At 47.4% G+C, this 7,028-nt stretch overlaps 1 protein-coding gene across 2 annotated transcripts; it reads left to right on the top strand.

Moving 5' to 3' along the window:
- The first annotated feature begins 393 nt into the window (after positions 1 to 393).
- EBP (EBP cholestenol delta-isomerase) lies at positions 394 to 6,522 on the top strand. Of its 2 annotated transcripts, XM_036095318.2 has the most exons (6): positions 436 to 545; positions 828 to 874; positions 1,459 to 1,777; positions 3,824 to 3,860; positions 3,992 to 4,122; positions 4,731 to 6,522. In XM_036095318.2, the coding sequence occupies exons 3-6, from the start codon at positions 1,477 to 1,479 to the stop codon at positions 4,952 to 4,954; spliced, it is 693 nt and encodes a 230-aa protein (XP_035951211.1). In that variant the 5' UTR covers positions 436 to 545; positions 828 to 874; positions 1,459 to 1,476; the 3' UTR covers positions 4,955 to 6,522. The 2 variants fall into 2 exon arrangements, with proteins under 2 accessions (XP_035951155.1, XP_035951211.1); XM_036095262.2 differs by lacking the exon at positions 828 to 874 and having other exon boundaries at positions 394 to 545.
- The last annotated feature ends 506 nt before the right edge of the window (positions 6,523 to 7,028 follow it).

Here is a 7,028-nt window from a genome sequence, read left to right as displayed (position 1 = left end):
CCAGGGAGAGGGCAGAGGCACAGTGTACAAGATGTGATCTGCCTGTCATATTAAGTTTCCTTGCCGGTTCTGGCATTAGTATTGAGAGTGCGAGAGACTCATTGCTCTGCCTAAAAAACGAGGGCAAAGGTGAGCGAACACAGAGCAATGCTGACTTAACAGCAGATGGAGGATAAACACCCAATTTTCCGATACGACTGATTGACAATGGGATAGGGAAACTGAAGCCCGGACTCACTGCTGACGGGGTTCAGCCCCAAAACGCCCACCAACCTTGGCGGGTCCCAGCCTTCCCGCAACTCCTGACTGGGTCTCAACCAACAGCGAAAATGGCACCACGCATGGGGGCGGGGCCGGCGGCACAGGGAGAGCTCCTATTGGTTAGGAGCGGCACTGGCCGCCTTCCCAGCCCCTCCATTGGCCAGCTCCGTAAGGTGAGGAACCTGTGAGGGGATAAATCGGAACGAAGGAGTTTACGCAGCCAGCGCGCTAGCCTAGAGAGAGCCCGGAGCCTGCGAGCGAGGCCGCCAGGACCACGCCGCTGGGTGAGTGTCCTCCGCCCAGCCTGCCGCTCCATCCCCTAGCTCTCAGCTGCTAAACAGCCGGCCCTCGACGCCTGCGCTCGACCCTTCCTCTCCCCGCCCCCGCGCCGCCCCGTCCCACGCAGACACACTCCCACCGCCCACCCTACGCGCCTGCGCGAGACCCCCCTGCTACCGCGCGGTTGTCCGGACGACAGAGGATCTGCCTTCTCATTGGGCAGCTGTCCCAGAGGCTTCTAGTTCTGATTGGTGGTCTCTGAATTTGACCCTCGTTTTCCTGTTTAGAACTGCGCCCAAGACCCCAGCCTTCCGCTTTCCTCTTTCTCTCGCAGGTCGGTGGCCTTATGCACGATTTCAGGAAGGGTCTGGCTTTCCACACACTGAACCTGAGGGTTGTAGTTCTGATTAGTTTTCTCTCTCCTGTCCTGCAGTTTCCAGGACTATGGGGGAGGGAATAGCTTTCTGTTGAAAGATGCTAGACCCTGACCCCTGCAGTGGAACCCAGCCTGGTCGCTGTGTCTCCCCCAGCCGACTGTGACCCCTGAGGGTGGGGACCACGCCAGGCCCATGTGTGTCCCCTATCCGGGCATGACCAGTGAGAGCTGGGACCTAGTCTGGTTCTTGTGTCTGCCCACCAGACTGTGACCAATGAAGGCTAGAACTTGGCCTGGTTCCTGTGTCTTCCACATCATAGGACTCTTGGAGGACTTAAACAGCCTTATAGTCATGATTTCAAAACAGCATATAATTAGATTATTTTTAATCCAGTCTATTAACTGATAATTTTAGTCCATTTACATGTCTTGTGGTAATAAATTATTTGGATTTGATTTTATGATCTCATTCTGTGCGTTCTATTTGCTCAGGTTTCTCTCTCTCTTTTTTTTTTCTCTCCTTTCTACTTATCCACACACAGCCATCAGCCTACAAAGACATGACCACCAACGCCAGCCCCTTGCACCCATACTGGCCTCGACACCTGAGGCTGGACAACTTTGTGCCTAATGACTGCCCCACTTGGCATCTCCTGGCCGGCCTCTTCTCTGTCTCTGGGGTCTTGGTTGTGACCACGTGGCTGTTGTCAGGTCGTGCTGCAGTCGTCCCCCTGGGGACTTGGCGGCGACTGTCCCTGTGCTGGTTTGCCATGTGTGGGTTCATTCACATGGTGATTGAGGGCTGGTTCAGCCTCTACCACGAAGACCTTCTTGGAGACCAAGCTTTCTTGTCCCAACTCTGTGAGTCCTGAGTTCTTTGATGTGCTGTGGGAGGGAATTTTCTGGGCAGGGATTGGCTTAGATGTTTATTTCACCCACCAACTCTAACGTTAATTTATTTTAAAAACGTATTCAACTTTTTTTGTTGGATATATATTCATATGGGTCAAAAAAAAACCAAACCATTTAAAGAGGTGTGCAGTGAAAATCTACCTTCTGTCTACCAAGTTTCTGTAGTTATTAACCAATGTTAATAATTGTGTATGGTTTTTTCCAGGATTTATTTACACAAAATTACACGGATAAGCCTCAATTTACTATTTGTAAAAGAGGGATAACGGTAATACCCAAATATCTGTAAGTCACTTACAACAGTGTTGGCAGGGGAGCCTGCATGGCACAGTCCGTTAAGCATCTGGCTCTTGGTTTTGGCTCAGGTCATGAGATCGAGCCCTGTGTCAGGCTCTGAGCTCAGCCTGGAGTCCACTTGAGATTCCCTCTCCCTCTCCCTCTGCCCCTCCTGCTCATGCACACACACTCTCTCTCTCAAATAAATAAATCTTAAAAAAAAAAAAGACTTTAAGAACAGTGTTGGCAGATAGTAGATGCCTTAACTGTTTATTGTCATCATCATCATGGTTTTTTTTTTCCCCTTCTATGCAAACAAATAGTAATATGGTATATACACCTCTGAACTTTGCTTTTTTTCAACGCGGTCACTCCTCATCAGTTCATAAAAAGCTTTCAAAGCATGGATGTTACAGAATTATTTGACTTGTCCAGTATTTTGGGGTATTTCCCTCCAATCTTTTTTTTTCTTCAAGATTTTATTTATTTATTTGAGAGAGAACAAGCAGAGCGAGAGGGAGAAGCAGACTCCCCGCTGAGCAGGGAGCCCAACACGGGGCGTGATCCCAGGCCCCTGGGATCATGACCTGAGCCAAAGGCAGGTGCTCAACTGACTGAGCCACCCAGGCACCCCCAATCTTTTGCTATTATAAATAATATTCCTTTTTGGCCTCATGAATAAATTATTTTTCTGCTGTTCTTTTTTTTTTCCAAAGATTTTATTTATTTGAGAGAGAGCACGTGCGCACGAGCGCACGAGCAGGGGGGAAGGGCAGAGGGAGAGGGAGAAGCAGACTCTTCACTGAGCAGGGAGCCCGACGTGGGACTCCATCCCAGGACCCTGAGATCATGACCTGAGCCGAAGGCAGATGCTTACTATTCTTATATAAAACTTTGATCTAACACAAGTCTGTGTGGAGATCTGCTTTCATTTCTCTTGGGTAAATATGGAAGAGAAGAATGGTAGGTGTGTGTTTAACTTTATGAAAAACTGCCAAACGGTTTTTAAAAATGGCTGCACCATTTTATTTTCCCACCAGCAGTATATGGGAGTTCTAGTTCTTCCACATCCTCACCACCACTTGGTATGGTCAGGTGTTTCTTCAATTTTAGTCGTAGTGGATGCGAGTGATATCTCATTACGGTTTTAATTTGCTTTTTCTTAATAACTCATGAAAGTTTGAGCATGTTTCATATGTTGACTGACCATTTTGGAATCCTCTTTTATTTTATTCTTTAAATTTTTTTTTAATCCTCTTTTATGAAGAACCTATTCTTATCTCCTGTCTGTTTTTATATTGAGTGGTCTTTTTCTTATTAATTCTCTGCTCATTTTTCATTCACTCATCTGTTCACCTTTGTGCTTGCTTGCTCGCTCGCTTGTGCACGCTCTCTCTCTCTCTCTCTCTCTCACGCTCTCACACTCACTCACTCATTGGCTACTTCACTCACCCCATCACCTACACTTGCCTTCTTTTATTCCACATTTACTGAATACCAGACATTCACAGCATTACTTATTGTTCTATGTCAGGTCCGCACACATTATCTTGTATACATATGTTCACTCTAGAATCCAGACAGCTACCCCACTTCTCAGATGAGGAAACTGAGGCATGGAGAGGTTATGAAGCCCACCTTACATGGGCCCTTGACTCTTGCACATCCGAGTTCCTTTTCTTGCCTTTATTCTTCATGTATGTCTCTTACCTTCTTCAGGGAAAGAGTATGCCAAAGGAGACAGCCGATACATCCTGTAAGTATTTGCCTCCATCAAGGGAGACCTCCATTGATTGGGGTGGGGGGTGAGTCAGGGAGTACTCATGGGGTGCCCTGTGGGTAGAGCACAGTGATGCCAGTGTTCCCCAACCCTTCCTCCCCCCACAGGAGTGACAACTTCACAATATGCATGGAGACCATCACAGCTTGCCTTTGGGGACCACTCAGCCTATGGGTGGTAATCGCCTTTCTCCGCCAGCAGCCCCTCCGCTTTGTCTTACAGCTCGTGGTCTCTGTGGGTGAGGAGAGGGCCCACACTGGGTGCTGGAGGGGTTGATGGGGGATCCACAGACACAGGGTATCCCTGCAGGGAGCATCGCTCAGTTGTGCCCATCCAGGGCTGAGTCAGGCTGAATGACATCCTCCTGAGGTTCTGGAACAGCCATGACCTTCTCAGTCTGTGTTCTCAAGTGGGAAAGGTTCATTTCCCCCTCCTCCTCCTTCATCACAACGTCTCCTGTGAAGGTTACATGAGGTGGTGGGAAGCCCCTGGATCCTCCAGGGTTAGGATTCTGAGCTCCCTTCATCTGGCATTCAGTCCTCTTATGTTCTTACATTGCTAGCTTTCTTTAGTTCTGGAATCATGCGCTGTCTTGAATTAAAGGATTTTGAGCTTTCCTTAAATTCTGGAGATGGGAACTCTCCTGAGTTGAGAAATTCTCAGCTTCTGATTTCTGGAATTCTCACTTTTCTAATTCCTCAGATTTTCAGCTATATGATTTCAGAATTCTTAGCTCTCTAAATTTGGGAATCCTGAGCTCTGAGACCTTGAATGATGACTTAGAAAATGCCTTGGAATACCTTTTCCTCCTGACTGGGTTTCCCCTTCCCCTTCTGCCTCCCACAGGTCAAATCTATGGGGATGTGCTCTATTTTCTAACAGAGCACCGGGACGGATTCCAGCATGGGGAGCTGGGCCACCCACTCTACTTCTGGTTTTACTTTGTCTTCATGAATGGCCTGTGGCTGGTGCTGCCTGGAATCCTCGTGCTCGATTCTGTAAAGCAGCTCGCTCATGCCCAGAGCATGCTGGACACCAAAACCACAATAGCCAAGAGCAAGCTGAACTAATAAGTAGTAGGCTGGGCTTGAACACTGGACGATGAGGAACCCTCCACCAGGAAGAAGAGTCCAGTCCCATAGGTTGGAGGAACAAAGCAAATTGATCTGTCAAACTCGGGTTAATGGGTAAGCACCAGAAGGGCCAGAGGCAGGGGCAAAAAAGGAGCTGTGTGGAGCTACGGCCAGGAGCCACTGGGACAAAGGTACAGAAGAAACTAGAAGGGCCATAATAGTGGCAGTTTTTAAAATCAGGAAATAAAAGATCTTGACCCTAACACTGAGAGATCTTTAATTACTAACCCCAGAGATGCCCTATGACTGACCCCACAAACCCCTCCCTCACTCACTCATTTCACAGACCACTGTTCTCTCAGCCATAGACCCCCCCATTATCATCACTTAGACCTCCAATCTATAACCTCATGAACCCCTATCACTGACCCCACAGAGTCCCGTGATGACTAATTAGATCCACGAGATGCCCATTATCTCTCTTAAGAAGTGATCATCCACTCACACCCTCGGTGTTCTCTCCAGAACACACTTTCTCATTTTTTGTAATATGGACAGGCTGAGAACTCGTGTCTCCTGATCAGGTGCCCCACAGACACCCCATCAATAACTCCACAGATCTTTCCTCACTCACCTCAGACTCCCCCATTACTCCAAAGACCCCACATCACTTACCCCACAGACATCCATCAGTACCCTAAAGATCCCCATCACTCACCCCAGAGACCCCAGAAAACTCACACAAGACCCATCACTCACTTCACATACCCCATAACTTACCCCAACAGGCCTCTAGTCATACACCCTACAATCCCATGACTTACCCCATAGACCCCCCTCATCGTGTATAACACAGACCCTCTCAGTCTCCCCACAAATCCCCTATTATTTACCCTATAGGCTGTCATTACTTACCCTACAAACCCCTCTAAACTCACCTTGCAGAATTTGTCCCCTCATGCCCCACAGGTCCCCAATTACCCCACAGATCTTCCATCACTCACCCCGCATCGTATCCTGCAGACCACCTACCTATCATGTATCCACAGATTCTCATCATTCACCTCACAGATACCTCTCACCCTATAGACCCACCCCCGTCGCTCCTCCCTTAGTCTCTCTGTCATTAACCTCACAGACCTTGAGTCATAAAACAAATGGGTACTTGAGGAATTTTGAGGAGATGACAAAGAATGAAAAAAAACTGCAGATACCTGTAGACTGGCTCCTGGTGACCTGTACAGAGCAGGACTTCAGTTCAAATCCTGGTTCTGCTCAAGCCTCCAGTATAGCTTTTGAGAAATGCCTCACTGTTAAAGCCAACGCCAGGCACAGCCACCTTCTGTCCATTGCACCTACTCTCTGTGCCACTTACTATCCCCTTGACCTTGAGCATGTTTCTCCCTGACCTTCAGTGCTCTCATATGTAAAATTCTAATTAGAGTACCTACCTCATTGGATTTTTATGCAGAATAAATGAATTAATATATGTAGACCACCTGGTATACACTTTGTATTTGTTGAATGGAAGAATAAATAAATGAAAGAGAAAGTTCTCCCCAGGACTATGATAAGGACCTCCTTTTTTGTCTCCTTGCTTCCAATAAGCAGTCTTTCCATCCAAGGCCCTCTCCACAACCAAGACAGGCATCTGACCACATTATACCCCCATTTAAAACCTGGGCTCCAGGGCCATCAGGATTGAACTCCAGGCTAGTGTTTTGTTCATCCCACCCTATGTTAATTGTAACGAGAAGCAGACTCTCAAATATCTAATTTCCTTCAGAAAATCCAGCAGAGCCATAGGAAGTGTTGTTTACTCAAGCACATGGGTCCGAAGAAATGTGCCAAAAACTCTTCTCTGGCTTTCAAAAAAAAAAAAAATTCCCCATTATTTATACCTTCTAAAAAATTGACATCTATCTAATATTAATACCAAGGAAACAAATTATTTAAAAAGATACCAGAATAGGGGCACCTGGGTGGCTCAGTTGATTAAGTGTCTGCTGGGATCGTGATCCTGGGGTCCTGGGATCAAACCCCGTGTTGGGCTTCCTGTTCAGCAGGGAGT

The sequence above is a fragment of the Halichoerus grypus genome, chromosome X, assembly GCF_964656455.1.
Source record: "Halichoerus grypus chromosome X, mHalGry1.hap1.1, whole genome shotgun sequence".
Classification (NCBI taxonomy): Eukaryota; Metazoa; Chordata; class Mammalia; order Carnivora; family Phocidae; genus Halichoerus; species Halichoerus grypus.
The sequence above is the reverse complement of the archived record's forward strand: the minus strand, read 5'-3'. Positions and strand labels throughout refer to the sequence as shown.

Excerpts from the sequence above, each read along its gene's own strand:
- EBP (XM_036095262.2), top strand. The coding sequence starts at position 1,477 with ATGACCACCAACGCCAGCCCCTTGCACCCATACTGGCCTCGACACCTG. Across the intron at positions 1,778-3,823 it reads AGCTTTCTTGTCCCAACTCT|GGAAAGAGTATGCCAAAGGA; the intron begins GTGAGTCCTGAG and ends TACCTTCTTCAG. Across the intron at positions 3,861-3,991 it reads GGAGACAGCCGATACATCCT|GAGTGACAACTTCACAATAT; the intron begins GTAAGTATTTGC and ends CTCCCCCCACAG.